General features: G+C 40.7%; 1 protein-coding gene across 2 annotated transcripts in view; it reads right to left on the bottom strand.

Annotated features, from left to right (window-relative positions):
* LOC117299674 (1,4-alpha-glucan-branching enzyme-like) overlaps window positions 1-23,683 on the bottom strand; it is a 63,239-nt gene that overhangs the window by 20,511 nt on the left and 19,045 nt on the right. The window contains exons 4-7 of one of the 2 annotated variants that reach the window (XM_033783224.1): window positions 18,363-18,525; window positions 13,459-13,563; window positions 6,502-6,592; window positions 4,050-4,259 (exon numbers count right to left, since the gene is read on the bottom strand). In XM_033783224.1, the coding sequence (XP_033639115.1) occupies window positions 4,050-4,259; window positions 6,502-6,592; window positions 13,459-13,563; window positions 18,363-18,525 (569 nt within the window). The remainder of the gene's footprint in view (window positions 1-4,049; window positions 4,260-6,501; window positions 6,593-13,458; window positions 13,564-18,362; window positions 18,526-23,683) is intronic. The other variant, XM_033783225.1, reaches the window with a different exon arrangement.

Genomic DNA, 23,683 nt, shown 5'->3' with positions numbered 1-23,683 from the left:
AGGGTAAAAACAAAAGCTGTTTTTGTTTTTTGAAAAAACTGCAAGTCCAAAGTGATTAAGGATGAACAGCGTCCCGCTGTAACAAGTGCAACCAGCATAGCTGTTTTCAAAGTCAGAAGCCTTAAGCTCAGCTCTCTATTCCGACGGAGTGAAAGGATGTACCGTAGGACCTTCCCGGTATCCCATGTTGTACAATATTTAGGCTGCGGTGGACGAATGTTAAAGATTCCTTTCAAAAATCTTGAAACCGGGGAATGTTGACCAACCGGAGCTCCTTCCACCGGAACATGAGCTAAAGAAATTGCTGATCTATAAACTTTGATCGTTCTATATTGTAGTCCTTGCTGGAAAAGACTGTGCCAGAACTCGAGGATGTCAGCTAGAGGTGCTAGAATAGGATCGACTTGGTGTTGAACACACAAGCGACTCCATCGGTTCCATGCTGAATTGAACTGGGCATTAGTGCCATGGCGCCAGGATGATAAGATGACAGAGGACACTTGCTGCGAAATACCTCTTGCTGATAAGGATTGCCTGATAGCTTCCATGCGGCTAACTGGAAGGTTTTTCACATTGGATGATATTGGTCGTGACACAACCTCAGAAACTCCAATAAGACTGGAGTTCTCACTGTGAGTTCTAACAGACGTGGGTACCAGGATTACGTTTCCACACAGGGTCTATCAGAAGAACTGTGGCCTCGTATGCAAGGACCTTTTGAAGACATCTTGCGAGAAGTGCAAATGGGAGAAACATGTAAACTTCTAGGTTTCTCCTTCGATAGGACAGCGGTGCCGAAAAACTGCCTGAATGCTCGAGGATAGGCGGCCGAGTAGTCGTGCAAGAGCCCTCACCGCCAACTTTCTTGCTCAAAGAAAGCTTCTAGGCAATGTTGTACAATCTTGTTTGCTTTCTCCCCTGGCAGGGCCAAAGACATTGTGGATGAATTGAAGAGGAAACCAAGGCAAGTAAACTGGTATTAACTGTCTTGCCAACGGAAACGCAGGTAATTGCGATGTTCCATGTGAATGGGGACCATGAGGTAGAAGTCCTTTAGAGCGATTGAGCCCAAGAAGTCGTCTAGATTTAACAAATCCTTTACTAGATTTATTTCGTCCATCTTGAAGTGTTGATAAAGCACAAACTTGTTTAGCAGACGAAGATTTATGATCGGCCGGAGCTCTCCTGATTCCTTTGGAATTAGAAACAGAAAGGAAATTAATAGGCCCTCCACTGGATCTTCCAGTGTGATGGCTTTTTTCTTTAATAACTTTTGTACTTCTGCTGGCACTGACTCTACTTGAGGTGCGGAGTCCAAACGATTGGCAGGTACTCTTTCCTGCAACTGAAACGGTGGCTTTATAAATTCTATTTTGTGGCCACAAACTGACTGGAGAATCCGGCTGTCTTGCATAAGAGTTCTCCAGAGTTGAACAAAAAAATACAAGACGACCTGTCTGATCTACTCTTTTGACTTGTCATCAGCATTCCCGTTGCCCTTGAATGTGTTGTGACGGGAAGACCACGATGACCTTCCATTTCCATAAATGGTGGAATTGTTGAATGATCGGCCACCTCGAAAGGTAAGACCTCCATTGAATTTTCTCTCGACTGCTGAAGAGTATGGAGAAAATCTACTCTTTTTCGAAGAAATAGATGTTGATCCAGAGGTTCCCTTGATGACCTTGGAGGCTAATTTATTAGCCTTTTCTGCCTCCTCTATATCTTTAACAAGATTGCCACCGAAGAAGAAATCCATCGAGGGTGCTTTCTTTTTCAAAGAGTCAAAACGCTTGTCGAGTAGATCGTCAAAGGCATGTTGGCGAGCTACGGCAAGGCTCTGGCTAGCTGATCCCAGCAAAATAAGCGCAGAAGTGACATGTTCCTTCACCATGCTAGAGCATCAAAAAGATGAACCAAGGGGAGGGCAGACTTGAGAACATGGCTATGTGAGTCTTTAAGACGGTCATCTTGAGACACCAAAGAGGATCAAGCTTCTTTAAAGGAAGACTTTACCTGGCTAGGAAGTTCTGGAGCTTTGAAGAATTTTTCTTGCTCTGTAGGAATGAGATTATTTGAAAGTTCTTCTTTAATCTCCTCATGTCCAAGCTTGTTGGTGCGAAGTTGTTCCCACCAAGAAAGCACCTTGTCAGTCACTGGAGTACCAATGGATTTGCAGTGCGGGTTGCGGAAGCCATGACTGTCGGAACCGGACGTACCCGAGGCCGAAGCCCCATCGGCATCGGTGATAAATCGATCGGCAGCGTCGGAGTGAGCAGCAGAAACATCGTGACTAACCTGGTCAATAACTCCAGATTCCCAAGTGACGGGGTTCGGAAGAGCTAGAGAAGAAGAAGGAGAAGCAGCGGGGTTACGCTGGTTGTCCATATTGTCCGAACATGAACGGATTCATCCCACCATAACCGGGTACTTGGGCGGCGCCATGTTGGTATACTGCCCTCTAGTGTCAGCAGGAAAATTCCACTGTTGATGAGCTCTTCCTGCCGTTATATTTCCCGGCGGTGCAGGAGCAGGGGCAACCCAAGGCGAGGTAAAACCCGTACCGGTGTTAGCAACAAACTGTGTCTGTGGAACTCGAGAAACTCTCGGGGCCAAGGACGGAGAATGCCATTGGGAAGAAGGGCAAGGCGACCCCGTTTCTGGCTCAGGGTTCTGTAGCTGTGCGGTAGCATGTTCTCCTCCCGCCCAAGGCAAGGTGGGGTCGGTCGTTCCACTTCGCTGCACGACCCAAGGCGAGGTCGGAGCAGAAGTAATGGCTGTAGGTTTCTTGCTTTTCTCACCAGACGAAGGCGGAGGAGCCGTCTTACTTGATGATTTTTTTTTTTTTAGTCGTTGAAGACATGATGCACAGGAAACGTTGTCAAAAACTTCGTTGTAAAATGTAGTAAGATGTAGTAAGGTAACGTAGTAATACTAACTAAAGGACTGGAGTGCGTGAATAACACGTGCGTTCAGGCCGTACCACGAAGAACAAAGACATGCTTCAATGGTTTGGAGAGGTATTTATGTGCTAGGGCATGGGCTCATTTGCATTTTTATGAATGGAGGAACTTTCCATTTTATTTAAAGGGTGGTTCAGACCGTATTAAATGGAACATAATACAGGGTGAGTCTGACGACTAGGCTGAAATATAATTACTAACGGCACTACAAGCCCTTGTCATCAGTGCCTTTTACTATTGCCGTGATGCCCTCAAAATCACCAACAATCACCTTTTTATTACAACTACCTTCAGTGGCCTTAAGTCAAACCATAACCACTTGCATAGTATCTAACCTACATGTATCGCTTGGTTACATGTTTACATTTTTACTGGTGGGATAATCATAAAGAGATTCACTCAACACTATTTTATTAACATTTGTGGCAAAACAAAATTTATTCTCTACCCACCGTTAGTAAGCTTCCAGTCTAAACGTATGGAAATATTGTTAGAGAACAAACATTTTTTATGCACATTTTATGGAGAATCAAATTTGCATCCGCAATTCAAATTCCATAAATTCTGGCAACATATTCGTACCATTATTTGCATATTTGTGCCGGCGCGGCTCTACAACATGAACATTCTGACAGGGCTCCATTTAGACGTGCGCTAGCCCAGGTGGCGTGCAAACACTACATTGATCATTTCGCAATTTTGCATTACATATTTTGCAGCATTTACACTTGACACAAAAAAGTTGAATTTCTTTTTTTTAAACCTTTCATATCAAATGTTTATTATTAGTTATTATTATTATATCTAAGATATTTTTCCGCAAGAAATCTGACGCTAAATTAATGATAAATCACAGCCAACGAAGAACGTAGTTTCTTCCGTGATTTTCAATACTTAAAACACCGCTCTGACAGCAGGGCAAAATCGACTAATGAAAAACAAATGGTTACGCACTATGTGGAAATTCAAGAGCCAATAGAAACACTTTTCTCTTTGACTGTGGCTTCCTCCCTTACAGGCAACACACATACTGGTTTGTTGATGAACCAGACTGCATAAACTGACTACAATACAGACACAACTCACCTGGTGTAGTTGAAGAGTCGACTGTCCCAAAGCAAATGATCACCACGACTACCATCATGGAAGAAACAGGAGTTGGAGCCATCGGATTGGTTGAGTCCATCCAATACATTCTTTGCTGCATGACTATGAACAACATCCAGAAAGACTACCACTCCAAGTCGATGGCTTTCATCAATAAGTCTCTTCAGAGCTTCAGGGTTTCCATAGCGACTATTGTAAAAGCAACAATTAATATTGGACAAACTTCTTTGCATCAGTGCCAACAAAATAGGATCTCAGTTCAAGGACTGAATCACTGTGAGCATTGTGGATACTGTAGTTTATGAGTCCCTGCCTGTAAGAGTGTACCAAGTGGTGATTCATGGGTTCTCAGATCTTCTTCTAAAAAATTAGAGTGATACATCATCATACAAAATTTTTTTAGTTTGCTGACGCTTTCGGTTTTGGAGTTACCAGTTATCAAAGTTTCGGCCTAAAAGCCCTCGAGAAACGAATAGTACATTCCCTGTAAACACAAAAATGTGCGCCAAGGTCATCCCAGAAAAAGTAAAACATTTTTTGAAACCTCCAGTTGGGCTTATAACAAAAGTAAAAAAAAAAAAAATGGGATCTCGTTGGCGCATCATGTTACGCGCACCTGAACCTTTGACGAACAGTGCCCTCGTGCCATTTTCCATGCCTCATAACTCAGCGCGCCTATAAGATCCCATGAATTAAACAATTTCAAATGAAAGAGCTTGCATCCCTAAAACAAATTTAAGTGCAAAGTGCGTGGGATTTCGTTGGCGCAGAGCGATAATAGAGGTCAAAGTTCAAATTTTACCAATATATTGCGTTTTCGCACCTCCGCAACTTCGCACGCCAACAAAACAAAATTTTTTTTATGGCAACTGTATTGGAACAGGTTTCATCTAATGACAAATGAAAAAAGAATCTTGGGATCTTGAGATTCTTTTTTCATTTGTCATTAGATGAAAACTGTTCCAATACCCAGTTGCCATAAAAACAATTTTTTTTTTTTGGCGCGCGAAGTTACGGAGGTGCGAAAACGCAATATATTGGTAAAATTTGAACTTTGACCTCTATTATCTCTCTGCGCCAACGAGATCCCACGCACTTTGCACTTAAATTTGTTTTAGGGATGCAAGCTCTTTCATTTGAACTTGTTCAATTCATGGGATCCTATAGGCGCGCTGAGTTATGAGGCGTTGAAAATGGCATGAGGGCACTGTTCGTCAAAGGTTCAGGTGCGCGTAACATGACGCGCCAACGAGCTCCAAATTTTTTTTTTTTTTCCTTTGTTATAAGCCCAACTGGAGGTTTAAAAAAATGTTTTACTTTTTTTGGAATGTACTATTCGTTTCTTGAGGGCTTTTTGGCCCAAACTTTGATAACTGGTAACTCCAAAACCGAAAGCGTCAGCAAACTAAAATTTTGGATTTATTCGTTTGGTATGATGGTGTATCACTCTAATTTTTTGGAAGAAGATCTGCGAACCCATGAATCACACCCCCCCCCCCCCTAATTTGATACATTCTTACAGGCAGGCACTCTTATAGTGTCACAACTCAAAGTCATGACTTTAAAGGGATTGTTGAAATGGTACAGCAGCACATTCACCAAAGCGTTGTTGACACAAAACCTTGAATAATCAGTAAACAAAATCAGAATCTTGTTTTATAATCAAAGAAAATACCTGGTACAAATACCTGGTACAAAGACCAAAGAAAGACCGGTTTCCTCTAGTAATAATGTGGGATGAAAGACTGCTCCAGAAAGACAGAGAATAAATCATTCTGCTTTCTCAGACATGCCAGGGGGCTGGGAACACTGCCCCCTTCTCACACATGCCAGGGGGCATGGGAAAACTGCCCCCTTCTCAAACATGCCAGGTAGGTTGTCTGTCTCTGTAGTTATCTCATCTTTCAAGTCTCAAGCATGTCTTAAATGTACATGTACTGGCCATATTCGCCAGATGTTGAGTTGTTTGGCAGAACTGCATTCAATCTTACAGTTCTCATTAACTGGCACTATGACAAAGCCATTTTAATAATGCACTTTTTAGTGAATCAAACAGACATGATTTATGCAAGATATGAGAGTTTTTTTCAAGTTCATGCGCTGAACGCGCAGTGACAATTCTTCCAACACCTGTATCCTTTATAGAGTAAACACCTCTGTTTCAAAAGTTTATTCAATTGGACAACTTTGATTAGGGAGACCACCAACATAGGGCAAGATAGATAGCTTTTGGCAGAGCACCGCACTTAAAACTGAGGGTGTTGGTTCAAATCCAACTATAGTAAAGTTTCCCTTGTTCAACCACAAATCATTTAAACATTTAACCAGTCAGTGTCTTTTGTAATTTATTACTTGGTTAATAAAAGAATACATTTCAAAACAAAAATCCTGCAAATTGAGGCAATATAACTGTACATAAGAATCTACTAACCTTGATGCTGCATAGAAGCTTGTGACTTGGTAGCCAAAGCTGGCGTAGTAAGCATGCTCCATTACAGCCATTAGCTGAACTGCATTATAGCCTACAAACAAACATCAAATCATCATTAGATAGTGCAGCTCTTTAATTCCAATTGCTGCATGGATTCTTATATGTAAGAATCAAGACAAACAATTCAAATGTGGTGTGTCAGAAAGTGCAGGACCAAATGCTGCAACAGTGGTCTTATATCACTATAAAAATACAACAAATATTTTAACATGCAAAGCAGTTTAGTACAGCATTAAAGCTATAACAAAAAAAAATTGTTAGTTTACATGTATAACAGACCATGGTGGACATGATCCAAGGGGAATATGTGCACAAGCCTGGCAGTGTGAAATGATGTCCCTATATACAATTGTTGCATGCTGTGACGGGTTCCATGGCGTTTTGTACACTCGTGGGGGGGAAATGGCCATTTCCCCTCTAGAGTGTACAAAACCCATGGACCCCAGTCACAGCGTGCAACAATTGTTCTGTTATAACTTTGTATAATTGTTATTCCTCTTCTCGAAGTTCTGTTGTCATCTTCAATTATTATTACGACGATCCATTACTTAATAAGCAGATGAACGAGAAACAATTCCCTCGAACCCACGGTTGTTTCATACACAGCGCTTGAAATCGACCAACGCCGGGAACGATCAAGGTGATGTACACCAATGTACATCACTTTTCATGTTACCCGGCCCGTTGTGCCATGTAACATGCGTTTTTGTTGCGCGTCCCATGATTGGTTCTCGACAAATCAAACTTCACAGTTTGTTACCGAGGTGTAACAAAATACATTGTAACCCACTAGCCTGGCAGTGTGAAATGATAGCATAATACATTGTAACCCACTAGCCTGGCAGTGTGAAATGATGTCACAATACATTGTAACCCACTAGTCTGGCAGTGTGAAATGATGTCACAATACATTGTAACCCACTAGCCTGGCAGTGTGAAATGATGTCACAATACATTGTAACCCACTAGCCTGGCAGTGTGAAATGATGTCACAATACATTGTAACCCACTAGCCTGTGTGAAATGATGTCACAATACATTGTAACCCACTAGCTTGGCAGTGTGAAATGATAGCACAATACATTGTAACCCACTAGCCTGGCAGTGTGAAATGATAGCACAATACATTGTAACCCACTAGCCTGGCAGTGTGAAATGATGTCACAATACATTGTAACCCACTAGCCTGGCAGTGTGAAATGATGTCACAATAACATTTTAACCCACTAGCCTGGCAGTGTGAAATGATGTCACAATACATTGTAACCCACAAGCCTGGCAGTGTGAAATGATAGCACAATACATTGTAACCAACAGCCTGGCAGTGTGAAATGATGTTACAATACATTGTAACCCACAAGCTTGGCAGTGTGAAATGATAGCACAATACATTGTAACCCACTAGCTTGGCAGTGTGAAATGATGTTACAATACATTGTAACCCACTAGCTTGGCAGTGTGAAATGATGTTACAATACATTGTAACCCACTAGCTTGGCAGTGTGAAATGATGTTACAATACATTGTAACCCACTAGCCTGGCAGTGTGAAATGATGTCACAATACATTGTAACCCACTAGCTTGGCAGTGTGAAATGATAGCACAATACATTGTAACCCACTAGCTTGGCAGTGTGAAATGATAGCACAATACTTTGTAACCCACTAGCCTGGCAGTGTGAAATGATGTTACAATACATTGTAACCCACTAGCCTGGCAGTGTGAAACGATAGCACAATACATTGTAACCCACTAGCCTGGCAGTGTGAAATGATGTCACAATACATTGTAACCCACTAGCTTGGCAGTGTGAAATGATAGCACAATACATTGTAACCCACTAGCCTGGCAGTGTGAAATGATGTCACAATAACATTTTAACCCACTAGCCTGGCAGTGTGAAATGATGTCACAATACATTGTAACCCACTAGCCTGGCAGTGTGAAATGATGTTACAATACATTGTAACCCACTAGCCTGGCAGTGTGAAATGATGTCACAATACATTGTAACCCACTAGTCTGGCAGTGTGAAATGACGTCACAATACATTGTAACCCACTAGCCTGGCAGTGTGAAATGATAGCACAATACATTGTAACCCACTAGCCTGGCAGTGTGAAATGATAGCACAATACATTGTAACCCACTAGCTTGGCAGTGTGAAATGATGTCACAATACATTGTAACCCACTAGCTTGGCAGTGTGAAATGATGTTACAATACATTGTAACCCACTAGCCTGGCAGTGTGAAATGATGTCACAATACATTGTAACCCACTAGCCTGGCAGTGTGAAATGATAGCACAATACATTGTAACCCACTAGCCTGGCAGTGTGAAATGATGTTACAATACATTGTAACCCACTAGCCTGGCAGTGTGAAATGATAGCACAATACATTGTAACCAACAGCCTGGCAGTGTGAAATGATGTCACAATTACATTTTAACCCACTCGCCTGGCAGTGTGAAATGATGTCACAATACATTGTAACCAACAGCCTGGCAGTGTGAAATGATGTCACAATACATTGTAACCCACTAGCCTGGCAGTGTGAAATGATGTCACAATACATTGTAACCCACTAGCTTGGCAGTGTGAAATGATAGCACAATACATTGTAACCCACTAGCCTGGCAGTGTGAAATGATAGCACAATACATTGTAACCCACTAGCCTGGCAGTGTGAAATGGTAGCACAATACATTGTAACCCACTAGCCTGGCAGTGTGAAATGATGTCACAATACATTGTAACCCACTAGCCTGGCAGTGTGAAATGATGTCACAATACATTGTAACCCACTAGCCTGGCAGTGTGAAATGACGTCACAATACATTGTAACCCACTAGCCTGGCAGTGTGAAATGATGTCACAATACATTGTAACCCACTAGTCTGGCAGTGTGAAATGATGTTACAATACATTGTAACCCACTAGCCTGGCAGTGTGAAATGATGTCACAATACATTGTAACCCACTAGTCTGGCAGTGTGAAATGACGTCACAATACATTGTAACCCACTAGCCTGGCAGTGTGAAATGATAGCACAATACATTGTAACCCACTAGCCTGGCAGTGTGAAATGATAGCACAATACATTGTAACCCACTAGCCTGGCAGTGTGAAATGATAGCACAATACATTGTAACCCACTAGCCTGGCAGTGTGAAATGGTAGCACAATACATTGTAACCCACTAACCTGGCAGTGTGAAATGATGTCACAATACATTGTAACCCACTAGCCTGACAGTGTGAAATGATGTCACAATACATTGTAACCCACTAGCCTGGCAGTGTGAAATGATGTCACAATACATTGTAACCCACTAGCCTGGCAGTGTGAAATGATGTCACAATACATTGTAACCCACTAGCCTGGCAGTGTGAAATGATGTCACAATACCTTGTAACCCACTAGCCTGGCAGTGTGAAATGATGTCACAATACATTGTAACCCACTAGCTTGGCAGTGTGAAATGATAGCACAATACATTGTAACCCACTAGCCTGGCAGTGTGAAATGATGTCACAATACATTGTAACCCACTAGCCTGGCAGTGTGAAATGATGTCTGGCAGTGTGAAATGATGTCACAATACATTGTAACCCACTAGCCTGGCAGTGTGAAATGATAGCACAATACATTGTAACCCACTAGCCTGGCAGTGTGAAATGATGTCACAATACATTGTAACCCACTAGCCTGGCAGTGTGAAATGATGTTACAATACATTGTAACCCACTAGCCTGGCAGTGTGAAATGATGTCACAATACATTGTAACCCACTAGTCTGGCAGTGTGAAATGACGTCACAATACATTGTAACCCACTAGCCTGGCAGTGTGAAATGATAGCACAATACATTGTAACCCACTAGCCTGGCAGTGTGAAATGATAGCACAATACATTGTAACCCACTAGCCTGGCAGTGTGAAATGATAGCACAATACATTGTAACCCACTAGCTTGGCAGTGTGAAATGATGTTACAATACATTGTAACCCACTAGCTTGGCAGTGTGAAATGATGTTACAATACATTGTAACCCACTAGCTTGGCAGTGTGAAATGATAGCACAATACATTGTAACCCACTAGCCTGGCAGTGTGAAATGGTAGCACAATACATTGTAACCCACTAGCCTGGCAGTGTGAAATGATGTCACAATACATTGTAACCCACTAGCCTGGCAGTGTGAAATGATGTCACAATACATTGTAACTCACTAGCCTGGCAGTGTGACATGATGTCACAATACATTGTAACCCACTAGCTTGGCAGTGTGAAATGATGTCACAATACATTGTAACCCACTAGCTTGGCAGTGTGAAATGATAGCACAATACATTGTAACCCACTAGCCTGGCAGTGTGAAATGATAGCACAATACATTGTAACCCACTAGCCTGGCAGTGTGAAATGGTAGCACAATACATTGTAACCCACTAGCCTGGCAGTGTGAAATGATGTCACAATACATTGTAACCCACTAGCCTGGCAGTGTGAAATGATGTCACAATACATTGTAACCCACTAGCCTGGCAGTGTGAAATGACGTCACAATACATTGTAACCCACTAGCCTGGCAGTGTGAAATGATGTCACAATACATTGTAACCCACTAGTCTGGCAGTGTGAAATGATGTTACAATACATTGTAACCCACTAGCCTGGCAGTGTGAAATGATGTCACAATACATTGTAACCCACTAGTCTGGCAGTGTGAAATGACGTCACAATACATTGTAACCCACTAGCCTGGCAGTGTGAAATGATAGCACAATACATTGTAACCCACTAGCCTGGCAGTGTGAAATGATAGCACAATACATTGTAACCCACTAGCCTGGCAGTGTGAAATGATAGCACAATACATTGTAACCCACTAGCCTGGCAGTGTGAAATGGTAGCACAATACATTGTAACCCACTAACCTGGCAGTGTGAAATGATGTCACAATACATTGTAACCCACTAGCCTGACAGTGTGAAATGATGTCACAATACATTGTAACCCACTAGCCTGGCAGTGTGAAATGATGTCACAATACATTGTAACCCACTAGCCTGGCAGTGTGAAATGATGTCACAATACATTGTAACCCACTAGCCTGGCAGTGTGAAATGATGTCACAATACCTTGTAACCCACTAGCCTGGCAGTGTGAAATGATGTCACAATACATTGTAACCCACTAGCTTGGCAGTGTGAAATGATAGCACAATACATTGTAACCCACTAGCCTGGCAGTGTGAAATGATGTCACAATACATTGTAACCCACTAGCCTGGCAGTGTGAAATGATGTCTGGCAGTGTGAAATGATGTCACAATACATTGTAACCCACTAGTCTGGCAGTGTGAAATGATAGCACAATACATTGTAACCCACTAGCCTGGCAGTGTGAAATGATGTCACAATACATTGTAACCCACTAGCCTGGCAGTGTGAAATGATGTTACAATACATTGTAACCCACTAGCCTGGCAGTGTGAAATGATGTCACAATACATTGTAACCCACTAGTCTGGCAGTGTGAAATGACGTCACAATACATTGTAACCCACTAGCCTGGCAGTGTGAAATGATAGCACAATACATTGTAACCCACTAGCCTGGCAGTGTGAAATGATAGCACAATACATTGTAACCCACTAGCCTGGCAGTGTGAAATGATAGCACAATACATTGTAACCCACTAGCTTGGCAGTGTGAAATGATGTTACAATACATTGTAACCCACTAGCTTGGCAGTGTGAAATGATGTTACAATACATTGTAACCCACTAGCTTGGCAGTGTGAAATGATAGCACAATACATTGTAACCCACTAGCCTGGCAGTGTGAAATGGTAGCACAATACATTGTAACCCACTAGCCTGGCAGTGTGAAATGATGTCACAATACATTGTAACCCACTAGCCTGGCAGTGTGAAATGATGTCACAATACATTGTAACTCACTAGCCTGGCAGTGTGACATGATGTCACAATACATTGTAACCCACTAGCTTGGCAGTGTGAAATGATGTCACAATACATTGTAACCCACTAGTCTGGCAGTGTGAAATGATAGCACAATACATTGTAACCCACTAGTCTGGCAGTGTGAAATGATAGCACAATACATTTAACTTGATTTAACTTCATTTTTGTCTCACTTTACATTCCAAACAACATAATCATTCATGTAACTTGGTTATAAACTATGTTTTTTACAAAAATAAAGTTGAAACAAAATCTCACTCATGAATAACTCTGTATTGTTTGGACCACAATGGTCTTGAAAATGTGAAAACGCACAGGACTTGTACAGTCTATTGAAAAACCTTAATTAACTCTCAATAGACGTGTTATAACAGTTTAGTTAACCCAGTTTAGTTATTTATTTAAAGACACTGGACACTATTGGTAACTGTCAAAGACCAGGACTCAATTGGTGTATCTAAACATATGCATAAAATAACAAACCTGTGAAAATTTGAGCTCAATCGGTCTTCGAAGTTGCAAGGTAATAATGAAAGAAAAAACACCCTTGTCACACAAAGTTGTGTGCGTTTAGATGGTTGATTTGGAGACCTCAAATTCTAAATCAGAGGTCTCGAAATCAAATTCTTAGAAAAAAACTACTTCTTTCTCAAAAACTATGTCACTTCAGAGGGAGCCGTTTCTCACAATGTTTTATACCATCAACCTCTCCCCATTACTCGTCACCAAGTTAGGTTTTTTGCTAATAATTATTTTGAGTAATTACCAATAGTGTCCACTGGCTTTAAAGCAAATGTTGACACACTTGTCCACATTTTGGCATAATCCCTGCTACATGTACAGCTAAAGGACCAGATGAAACAATGAAATTGTTAGACATTGAATGCAATTGAGCAAACCTTGTTTCTTGATTCTAGGTAGTACATTATCAGTGAAGTTATCATAGCTTGACACCTCTCCCTTCCAAGACGCAATTCCAATATGGGCCTCATAAATCATCAAACCTGTGGGTCAACAAGCACAGAGACGTTACGTTCTTGTACATTTAAGCCCGGTTCATACTTCCTGCGAATGCTTCTTGCAAAGCAAAGTTTCTTGCGGCACAACAGGAAAAAACAACGCGTAAAACGTTGCCTTATTTTGCATCACATTCACAGGAAGTATAAACTGGGCTTGTGTTCTGAACAACATGGTCTTTGTTTGTACATTGAAGATAAAGTACATCCTTGTACTGGGGAAGAGTAAACTAATTCCAATCCTCTAGTTTGACTTTTCAGCGGATGATGCTTGCACTTTGGGTGCCACATTGCCATTGCTCTTGTTGTCGTTTGTAATTGTCAGTCCTGCCTTTAAGCTTTTTTTTTTTGTTCAAGAGGGATGGGTGGTTTTTAACTGTGGGGTGGTTTTTAACTGTGGGGTGGTTTTTAACTGTGGGGTGGTTTTTAACTGTGGGGTGGTTTTTAACTGTGGGGTGGTTTTTAACTGTGGGGTGGTTTTTAACTGTGGGGTGGTTTTTAACTGTGGGGTGGTTTTTAACTGTGGGGTGGTTTTTAACTGTGGGGTGGTTTTTAACTGTGGGGTGGTTTTTAACTGTGGGGTGGTTTTTAACTGTGGGGTGGTTTTTAACTGTGGGGTGGTTTTTAACTGTGGGGTGGTTTTTAACTGTGGGGTGGTTTTTAACTGTGGGGTGGTTTTTAACTGTGGGGTGGTTTTTAACTGTGGGGTGGTTTTTAACTGTGGGGTGGTTTTAGGGGACATTCTTTGTGGCAGGATGGCTTTGTAGAGGTGCTGGTCACCTGTCCCTCCTTGCCGCTCACTGGCTTGGTATTTTGTGTAGCTATTTTGCTTCTTTGTATCTTTATATATTGATTTGTATATTTTTATGCTAGTGTAAAGTCTAATAAAACTAAAACTAAACTAATTCCAGTTCAACCAGTTATCTGCTCCCCTTAATTAGCAATCACTAAAGGGGCTTTATTTCTTTATTCGTTCATTAGGGGTTTTGGCTTGGTGACCGGCCTCTGTTAAATGCCTCTGGGTCTTTCCATCAAGTTGAGGAACACTTGATATTAGCCCACATACCATATAACGAACCTCTAAGACACACAGATGTTCAAATGTTTAAAAATTTTCTTCCCATACAAGAAATATAACATGTCAAGATGTATTAATCTTTTAGTTTCATGACGCCGAGTTTCCGTATTTTTGGTAAAAAAATTAGTAATTTTGTGGTTTCCGGTGCAAAAAAGTGTCATAATTTGTGGCAAGTGTTTGCAAGTTTTGTTGTTGAAAAATAAAGTATGATTCTTTATAAATTACATTTTTATTTTTATTTTAACTCATTGCTGAAGCGTTAATCTTTTTAAATTCGTAAAAAAAAGTTTCCCAAACTTGAATTTTGTTATGCTGACTACCCAATTTGTTTACCGTTCTGGACGTATCGCGTGGTTTCTGAGGAGGATTCCCGCGTTATGTCCAAAACGGGATATACACATGTAAAAAACAACCTTTTAAAAATAATTTTTAAGAATCTTTATATTTCAATTCATTCCCCCTACAGTACTACTACATCTTACATGTACATTAGTTAAGAATTGAGCAGTTTTGATTCGATCATGATGTTTGATTTGTTTCTATTTTCGGTACCATACTCGGCTTCCCCCAAATTTTTGTTACGTCACCAACCTTTCGGTGCCACAAAACATAACGGCGAGGGATCTAAAAACTTGAGTATTCCACACATGCTGGCGACCTTCTAGGATGTGATGTTTTAAGTGATAACATTTGATACCATTGTATATTTGTTGTTTTCTTTCATCAGTCGTTTAAACTTAATAAAATACATTATTTAAAAAATATGTTCTGTTGTTCTATGATTGTACTTGATGTAAAAATCATTCTCAACTAAACCTGGCGGCGGGTTCCATGTTACGTCCCCACAGCCCATCCTATGGGACCAACATTGATGACGTGATTTAAATTTGATTATTCATATACATATATTTACCTTAAAAATATTTATTTTCAATCAAAATAATTTTTGTCGGTTACAAAGTGAAACAAAAATGTAACTGATTGAGCGATTCATACAAACACCCTTGTATAAATTGTCCCAACCATAGAATGTCTTGTTAATTGCCTTAATACATGCACAGTGGCGCGTGTGGGAAATAGGCACCAGACTACGCAAGCATCAGACGAAAACAACACGCTTCCGTGGGGTTTAATTTTGGTGTAGTGCAAGAAAATGCAGACGAAATTTAGCTGGATCTTTCTCATCACATGCGACGTGATGTGGTGGAGTTGGCCAACTAACAGTCAGTGTAGTTGAAACCACTCTTCCTCCATGCTGAAACAGACCAGATAACACAATTCTTTAATGATTTTGGTGGGGTTTTGTTGTTACTTGCGTTTGTTTTTGTGTGTTTGAATATTGTTGTTGTTTTTCGTTGCACTCGGTCGGTCGGCGGAGCATGGTCGGAGGTCGGATCGAGTTGTTGACGTTTTTGGGGGGCTTTATATTATTGTTATACATGTAGTTGCTTTTCCTTTGGCTTTTTGAGCAATTATCAGTGATTGAATTGATAAAAAAAAACGAGCTGAAATCGGGGCACAGATTAGTCATATTTTTCCAGTGGTAAACCAATCAATCCAGCCTGACCAATGATTGAATCCTTCTTCCATGTCTGACTCATCAGTCGTATCTGCAGCTACTGACCATGCTGACTGGGGCTCATTTTCCTTTTAATTAAAAAAAAAATGGATTTGCAGCTCCCGCTCCACCAGCAATATAAATGTATTATTATTATTTATTTATTTTTATTTTTTTCTTGGGGGGGGGGGGGGTAATTTATAATTTATTTATTTTATTTTACTTTTATTTATTTACTTCCATACATACATCTACTGACATTTGAGGCCACCGTAATGCTATGGAATTAATTTCAAAAATTATAAAAAGAGGGTCTTCCACTGCTTTGTGCCAAGCATTTATCCTTCAGTTTCCTTTGTAATTGATTTTAAAAATATGAAACGTACCATTTAACTGCCAAGCTTCAGAAGTGTGATTTTTTTGATTATAATTTGTTGATATCTTTTCATTTTTGTTTACAGGTGATTAACATTCTGCCGCACAACCAGTGTGTTCTGTCCTACATGTAAAACATCAGCTCTCTGATCTGTGCACTTGGCCCCCAGGAGATGAACTTATTTTGGTTCACCCTCGATCAGATTTAATTTGTATTGCATTAGTTCCTGTATGTTTTTGGGAAATGGTTTCCTGTTACATCCACAACCTCTTCATGAACTGATGCTGTACTTGTGTCAGTTTATTATCCCACTATTAAGTGTGATTATGATTTAGGGGGGGGGGTGTGCTTTATCTAACCATTATCTGACGGAACAATACCTTCTTACAATACATGGTTTCATGGTACACCAACAATCTGGAAATTCTTATTACAGTCACATATTAAAACTGGTATATTGTGTTGGCAGATGCGTTACAAAACAGATAAATAGTATGCACAACCGACTTCAATACAAAAATATATTTATTAAGAACAATGCTGGTCTTGAATAGAAAACTTGTAAGAGTTCCTGTGTAGCTTTCACTTTTTAAACACAACTTCTTCATTAAGTGTTGATGTTGTCAGTCAGTCAAGTATACTCATTAATCTGCTGGTAACTTCTATGTCAATATGGATTGAGTGTGATGTGAAAATTAATCAATTATGTTTACAAACAGGGAAATGGAATATGTTTATGATGTATATAAACTTTATTTTTAACTTTGTTGGAGCAAGACTTAAAAAGACCACACGTGTAAACAACGGCGATAGGAATTTGGAAGTTACGGGGTCTCAATATTCTATTTAACTATTATTGTTTTATGGATTACCAAATTTCAAGCACTTCATAACAATTTTTACAAAAAATTAATTGTCTATGTGCTCTGATAGCTTCAATTGAAATAAAAATGGTTTCCTATGTTACATCCACAACCTTGTACTCTTCACTTGATTCGAACCCTTGTAATAGTTTGTCCATAAATGTTAACACTTAAAAGGTACTTTTTATGTAAAGTATAAACTATCAGCTATTCAAATGTGAATCTGACTTCAAATTCAAACAAACATGAAATTTTGACATCTATGTCACACTTTGTTCCTCAATTTGGTGGAAAGACCCTTTTCTTAATATTTAAGCATAAGTACGTCACAATTCTAGCCCAAAACGAGGCCATAGGCACAGCAACCGCAAGAGGTGGTTGACAAGCACCTTTGGCCTCATTTTGGGTTTGAATTAAAGTGCATGCATGAATATTAAGAGAGGCGTATTGGACCTCACCTTCGGCTCTGTCCATAGCAACCAGCCATCAACCCTGTCATTAACACGCAATGCTGACCTGTCCCGTTACACACAATTTGCAAGGGACTACATGTTGAGTCTATTGCAGCCATGTTGTTTTGGGCAATGTGTGCTTAGTCAGGAACCAATGTTACATTACACTTATAAAAGGTTCTCAATCAAGACACAACAAGCTCAATATGAGTTCCTTAAAGTGGAATTCAAGAACATTTTCAGACCAATATCCAGTACATGACTTGGAGCACAGAGAATGGAGTATTCACTTTGAGGTTTCTGCACAGAGTATGGAGTACATGTATTCACTTTGAGGTTTCTGCTAGCCGAATACCTGTTACCATCAAAATGGTACTCATACAGTATTCCAGTGTTGACTGAGTATGAGTTGTAAAACACTGCAATTAACTTGGTCAGATTTATGAAGTTTGACTTTTACCTTGAGCAGGTTTTGGTTTTGGATATTTGGCTTTGTACTGTTGATCTTCAGGGGGATTCCACCACACACTCTGAAACAACATTGTCTCCTGACACTGTACAGCGTAGGTTGACCATGGCGAGAGTCGCTCAACCAATTCACCAGACTTGGTCTGAACCTGTAGCTGTTTGAAACAAAGAGCAGATGATTACATTCTAACCCAGGGGGGGGGGGGCGGAAGGGGTATTGCGCAATCATTTGCTAGCGCGTTTTGGGTACACTCCATTTTAAAAATAGGTGATGACAATATTAAACAAGAAAAGATAACATAAATACCGCTGAAATGCTCTCTTTAACAGCATTGAAAACATAACAGTACTTATTGTAAGAGTATTTTCAATTGTGAAACTGATTAGTTTTACATAAAATGCTTAAACATTTTACCGACAATTTTTGTTGGCTTATTGCAGCGGCCAACGTGTATGAATGGGTCCAGGCGGGAGTTTCGTTACAAAACGTCACCCCTAAAATGGCTATAAACATCGACATAATGTGAAAAAAATTTTCGTTCATCCTCTGATTTTTTTTACTGAACGTTATGATGAGGGATAGATCTTTCTTTCCTGAAAGTTTAAACAAAATCCCTCCGTACATCCTCTGGATATTTGACGTTTTTTTAGAGGTATTTTTGAGAAAATGGTTTCTGCCTATACTTGGTTTCTGAGGCAAGCGCACATCTTAAACATAGTATGTAAGACATGTCGTTTACGCTAAATATATGTTGCTTATTAAATTATTAAGTTACTGAAGCAGTTGGCAATGCAAAAAAAATCATTTTACGATGTTTTCTAATGTAAAAATTGGGTGAATTAACACTATTTAGAGATAAACGCACACTTTGATTAAATGGACGCGTCCAGGCAGTCTCAACGGCCATGCGCCTGCGTTCAAAGGGTAGAACGTATTCAAAATCTTTTATATTTATATAGGGAATGTACGTGCACTACACAGCGCACCGTTTGCGTATGTTTGTATGGAGAGCTTCGACCGGCGCTCGTCGTAAAAGAAGAATGATATTATTTTCAACGTAGGTGGCAGGTTCGTGGCGCGACCCCTTCCCCCCCCCCTGATTCTAACTGTTGGTATTATAGGATTGGTAACATGAAACACAGGACATTTCAGATACACAGATGCACAACTGATTGGGTTCGAGGTGGGTAAAAAGACGTCCAGGAACCATGTTATAGTTTTATTGCATGGAAAATGACTCTCACACCAAGTGAGAAGACTGGTCTTTGACAATTACCTAAAGTGCCCCGTGTCTTTAAACACAATAGGAAAAGTTATTGTGCATACAATCAGTTGCAATTGCAGTTTGGGTAGACTCTATTTTAAAAGGAGGTGATTAACATTACAAAATAAAATAAAACCATGTACTTCTTAAATGCAATGGACACTATTGGCAATTACTCAAAATAAATTTAAGCATAAAAACTTTCTTGGTAATGGGTAATTGAGAGCTGTTGGTAGTATAAAACACTGTGAGAAATGGCTCCCTCTAAAGTAACAAAGTTTTCGAGAATGAGGTAATTTTCCACCAATTTGATTTTGACACCTCAAAATTAGATTTTGAGGTCTTGAAATCGAGCATCAGAAAGCACATAACTTCCTGCGACACGAGGGTGTTTATTCTTTCATTACTATCTCGCAACTTTGATGACCAATTGATCTAAAATTTTCACAGTTTTTTTTATGCATTTGTTGAGATACACTAAGTGTGAAGACTGGTTCTTGACAGTTACCACTAGTGTCTAGTGTCTTTAAGAGTGACTAACACATCCAGCTTTCCTCTCAGACACTGCTTCTCAAGAGTGACTAACACAACCAGCTTTCCTCTCAGACACTACTTCTCAAGAGTGACTAACAAAACCAGCTTTCCTCTCAGACACTACATCTCAAGAGTGACAAACACAACCAGCTTTCCTCAAAGTCACTACTTCTCAAGAGTGACTAACACAACCAGCTTTCCTCTCAGACACTACTTCTCAAGAGTGACTAACACAACCAGCTTTCCTCTCAGACAGTACTTCTCAAGAGTGACTAACACAACCAGCTTTCCTCAAAGTCACTACATCTCAAGAGTGACTAACACAACCAGCTTTCCTCTCAGACACTACTTCTCAAGAGTGACTAACACAACCAGCTTTCCTCACAGACACTACATCTCAAGAGTGACTAACACAACCAGCTTTCCTCTCAGACACTACTTCTCAAGAGTGACTAACACAACCAGCTTTCCTCTCAGACACTACTTCTCAAGAGTGACTAACACAACCAGCTTTCCTCAAAGTCACATCTCAAGAGTGACAAACACAACCAGCTTTCCTCAAAGTCACTACTTCTCAAGAGTGACTAACACAACCAGCTTTCCTCTCAGACACTACATCTCAAGAGTGACTAACACAACCAGCTTTCCTCACAGACACTACTTCTCAAGAGTGACTAACACAACCAGCTTTCCTCAAAGTCACTACATCTCAAGAGTGACTAACACAACCAGCTTTCCTCTCAGACACTACTTCTCAAGATAACTAACACAACCAGCTTTCCTCTCAGACACTACATCTCAAGAGTGACTAACACAACCAGCTTTCCTCTCAGACACTACATCTCAAGAGTGACTAACATAACCAGTTTTCCTCACAGACACTACTTCTCAAGAGTGACTAACACAACCAGCTTTCCTCAAAGTCACTACATCTCAAGAGTGACTAACACAACCAGCTTTCCTCTCAGACACTACTTCTCAAGAGTGACTAACACAACCAGCTTTCCTCTCAGACACTACTTCTCAAGAGTGACTAACACAACCAGCTTTCCTCAAAGTCACTACATCTCAAGAGTGACTAACACAACCAGCTTTCCTCTCAGACACTACTTCTCAAGAGTGACTAACACAACCAGCTTTCCTCTCAGACACTACTTCTCAAGAGTGACTAACACAACCAGCTTTCCTCACAGACACTACTTCTCAAGAGTGACAAACACAACCAGCTTTCCTCAAAGTCACTACTTCACAAGAGTGACTAACACAACCAGCTTTCCTCTCAGACACTACATCTCAAGAGTGACAAACACAACCAGCTTTCCTCTCAGACACTACATCTCAAGAGTGACTAACACAACCAGTTTTCCTCACAGACACTACTTCTCAAGAGTGACTAACACAACCAGCTTTCCTCAAAGTCAGTACATCTCAAGAGTGACAAACACAACCAGCTTTCCTCATAGTCACTACTTCTCAAGAGTGACTAACACAACCAGCTTTCCTCTCAGACACTACATCTCAAGAGTGACTAACACAACCAGCTTTCCTCTCAGACACTACATCTCAAGAGTGACTAACACAACCAGTTTTCCTCACAGACACTACTTCTCAAGAGTGACTAACACAACCAGCTTTCCTCAAAGTCACTACATCTCAAGAGTGACTAACACAACCAGCTTTCCTCTCAGACACTACTTCTCAAGAGTGACTAACACAACCAGCTTTCCTCACAGACACTACTTCTCAAGAGTGACAAACACAACCAGCTTTCCTCAAAGTCACTACATCTCAAGAGTGACTAACACAACCAGCTTTCCTCTCAGACACTACTTCTCAAGAGTGACTAACACAACCAGCTTTCCTCACAGACACTACTTCTCAAGAGTGACTAACACAACCAGCTTTCCTCTCAGACACTACTTCTCAAGAGTGACTAACACAACCAGCTTTCCTCTCAGACACTACTTCTCAAGAGTGACTAACACAACCAGCTTTCCTCTCAGACACCCCATCTCAAGAGTGACTAACACAACCAGCTTTCCTCTCAGACACTACTTCTTAAGAGTCACAAACACAACCAGCTTTCCTCTCAGACACTACATCTCAAGAGTGACTAACACAACCAGCTTTCCTCAAAGTCACTACATCTCAAGTGTGACTAACACAACCAGCTTTCCTCAAAGTCACTACATCTCAAGAGTGACAAACACAACCAGCTTTCCTCAAAGTCACTACTTCTCAAGAGTGACTAACACAACCAGCTTTCCTCTCAGACACTACATCTCAAGAGTGACTAACACAACCAGCTTTCCTCACAGACACTACTTCTCAAGAGTGACTAACACAACCAGCTTTCCTCAAAGTCACTACATCTCAAGAGTGACAAACACAACCAGCTTTCCTCTCAGACACTACATCTCAAGAGTGACTAACACAACCAGCTTTCCTCTCAGACACTACATCTCAAGAGTGACTAACACAACCAGTTTTCCTCACAGACACTACTTCTCAAGAGTGACTAACACAACCAGCTTTCCTCAAAGTCACTACATCTCAAGAGTGACTAACACAACCAGCTTTCCTCTCAGACACTACTTCTCAAGAGTGACTAACACAACCAGCTTTCCTCTCAGACACTACTTCTCAAGAGTGACTAACACAACCAGCTTTCCTCTCAGACACTACATCTCAAGAGTGACTAACACAACCAGCTTTCCTCTCAGACACTACTTCTCAAGAGTCACAAACACAACCAGCTTTCCTCTCAGACACTACTTCTCAAGAGTGACTAACACAACCAGCTTTCCTCAAAGTCACTACATCTCAAGTGTGACTAACACAACCAGCTTTCCTCAAAGTCACTACATCTCAAGAGTGACTAACACAACCAGCTTTCCTCACAGACACTACTTCTCAAGAGTGACTAACACAACCAGCTTTCCTCTCAGACACTACTTCTCAAGAGTGACTAACACAACCAGCTTTCCTCTCAGACACTACTTCTCAAGAGTGACTAACACAACCAGCTTTCCTCTCAGACACCCCATCTCAAGAGTGACTAACACAACCAGCTTTCCTCTCAGACACTACTTCTTAAGAGTCACAAACACAACCAGCTTTCCTCTCAGACACTACATCTCAAGAGTGACTAACACAACCAGCTTTCCTCAAAGTCACTACATCTCAAGTGTGACTAACACAACCAGCTTTCTTCAAAGTCACTACATCTCAAGAGTGACAAACACAACCAGCTTTCCTCAAAGTCACTACTTCTCAAGAGTGACTAACACAACCAGCTTTCCTCTCAGACACTACATCTCAAGAGTGACTAACACAACCAGCTTTCCTCACAGACACTACTTCTCAAGAGTGACTAACACAACCAGCTTTCCTCAAAGTCACTACATCTCAAGAGTGACAAACACAACCAGCTTTCCTCTCAGACACTACATCTCAAGAGTGACTAACACAACCAGCTTTCCTCTCAGACACTACATCTCAAGAGTGACAAACA

The sequence above is a fragment of the Asterias rubens genome, chromosome 14 (assembly GCF_902459465.1).
Source record: "Asterias rubens chromosome 14, eAstRub1.3, whole genome shotgun sequence".
In the NCBI taxonomy this organism is placed as follows: Eukaryota; Metazoa; Echinodermata; class Asteroidea; order Forcipulatida; family Asteriidae; genus Asterias; species Asterias rubens.
Note: the sequence above shows the minus strand (reverse complement) of the source record. Positions and strands in the feature narration are given on the sequence as shown.